Source organism: Capsicum annuum, unplaced genomic scaffold (genome assembly GCF_002878395.1).
Source record: "Capsicum annuum cultivar UCD-10X-F1 unplaced genomic scaffold, UCD10Xv1.1 ctg70167, whole genome shotgun sequence".
Lineage (NCBI taxonomy): Eukaryota > Viridiplantae > Streptophyta > Magnoliopsida > Solanales > Solanaceae > Capsicum > Capsicum annuum.
This window is the reverse complement of record NW_025879876.1, coordinates 2588-4638: the sequence shown is the minus strand read 5'-3', so window position 1 is coordinate 4638 and position 2051 is coordinate 2588. Positions and strand designations below refer to the sequence as shown.

The following is a 2051-nucleotide window of genomic DNA, read 5'->3' as shown; positions in this document are numbered from 1 at the left end:
TTAGTTGAGTGACTATATTAGAAATCGACTCCGATAATAAAACAATCATATCTAAGAAGCTGAAGAAATGTATAATCTTTGTCTGCAGGTAGCTTTGGAGAAAAAACTAACAGTAGAAAATGTGGTAAGTATCATCATAGAGTAGAAATCAACTTTAAAAGTACATAATATATAATCTTCAAAGCTCCATCAAATGTCCTACAACAATAGAATCAAAACTATGGGATGCTCAACCACGTTAAGCCTCGAGGAATAGTTTAGTGCAACAATACTTGATGATTTATGTAAGACAGAGGCTCGTTCTATAGGTCAAAAGACAGGTTTTGTGCAACATCACGACCCCTTGGACAACTTTTGTGCAGTCATGAGACTTTTTGTCAACCGGATTGCTGTTTCTCTAGACTTTTCCTGCTTAAGTAGTCGCACACAAACCTCCAAAAGAAACTCTAAAGCTTCAGCTCTTTGCTCAGTGGGATTACCCCAGTCGTCTTTGTCCTCCTTACTAGCTAATGCGGCTAGTGACTTGAGCAGCAAAAACTTATCATCCAGTGCTCGAAGAGCGTCTTTGTTACTGTTTGGTGTCATAAACCATGGTCGATTTCTTTTCTAGCTCGTCTTTGTTTAGAAGTGAACCATCGCATTCGGTTGACAAGCAGTCAATAGCAACTTCTCTACACTCGCTACCATTTTCAGTTTCATCAACATAGCATCTTGGTGCTGCCTCTGGATCTGGTTTAGCCGACTGTGAATTAGATGAAGTGCTTTCTTCATCAAAGGATCGTGTTTTATCATTGAATCTTCCATCAGACAATGTCATTCTGCTAGATTTTGCCGAGATACATTCCACTATATCTGCTTCCTCATGGTCCAGTGGACTGCTCAACACCTCAAGCTCTTTTGTCTTGTTATTCTTCGTATCACCCTCATCAAATCGACTAACATGCTCTGGAGAAACATGCTCTTGTTCCTCGGACCATGTTTTTGCCCTTGAACTTGATGAGCTTGGAGTGATCGTAGTTTCTGTTTGTGAGATAGTCTCCTGTTGATCATATCCATTGCAAACAGCTGCCTCACTCATCTCCCCACTTTTAGAATCCTCACTATCTCGAAAGATAGTGACCGAGTAGCTTGTTGGATCTACTCTCTTAGTGTCAAGTTTGGCTCGGAACGTGTTATAATTGTCAGATAAGTTTCTTGGCTGAATGTTATCACTTTCGTCAAGGTAAAGGACAGTTCTCTTCTCTTTTAGCTTCAACTATCTGTCTCTGCTACCTATCGGACTGATAGATTTTCCAGGTGATGGTCGTGTTTTCTCTTTCGTTCTGCCCGGGGACTTCACAGGAAGAAACGCAGATGAAGGGTTGTGACAAAAGAGGAGGTATGGTTGCAAATGTTGATGTCTCAATAGCTCGGCAGCCTATAAGTAGAGCTAAAAAAATTATCAAGATGAATCTCAATTTAAAACTCCCTCCGTTTCATTTTGTTTTTCTGGTTTTAATTTGGCACGAAGTTTAAGAAAGAAAAGAAGACTTGAATCTTGTGGTCTTAAAATAAAGGTATGCAGAATGTATCAAAATGTAATTTAAGTTTGTGATCTTTAAACATGCCACGTAGAAAGTTAGAATTAAGGAGTTGTTGAAAAAGGAAAGAAACATTCTCTTTTAAATAGACTAAAAAGGAAAATAAGACTTAACAGACTGAAACGGAAAGAATAACATTTGAACATATGTAGCTCGCACTCACTGTAGGTCGGTGTTCTGGAGCTTTTTAGAATCAATTTCCTGCAAGAATTAAATCCGCTTTGTCAACTGACTGATTTGTTATACTTGTGGCGTGCTGAGAAGGAAGATACTTACAAGGTGGAGGAGTATATAATCGGAAGTGGTGAGAACAAACCCCGTTTTATTTTGTTGATAAGTCCAGTTTTGTCCTGTTGGATTTACATTGTCACTATATCATATAGAAGATATCAGGATAAAGAACTTCTCTTTTTTTTTTTTGCGTAACAAGTATAACTTTTCGAGGTATTGTTTACGAAGTTCAGATAGCTG

At 38.4% G+C, this 2051-nt stretch overlaps 1 protein-coding gene across 1 annotated transcript; it reads right to left on the bottom strand.

Annotated features, from left to right (window-relative positions):
* Positions 1-333: 333 nt before the first annotated feature.
* Positions 334-1078, bottom strand: LOC124894123 (serine/threonine-protein kinase Nek6-like). The gene is made up of 2 exons (XM_047404879.1): positions 590-1078; positions 334-522 (listed from the first exon to the last, which is right to left on the bottom strand). The coding sequence occupies exons 1-2, from the start codon at positions 1076-1078 to the stop codon at positions 334-336; spliced, it is 678 nt and encodes a 225-aa protein (XP_047260835.1).
* Between the last annotated feature and the right edge of the window lie 973 nt (positions 1079-2051).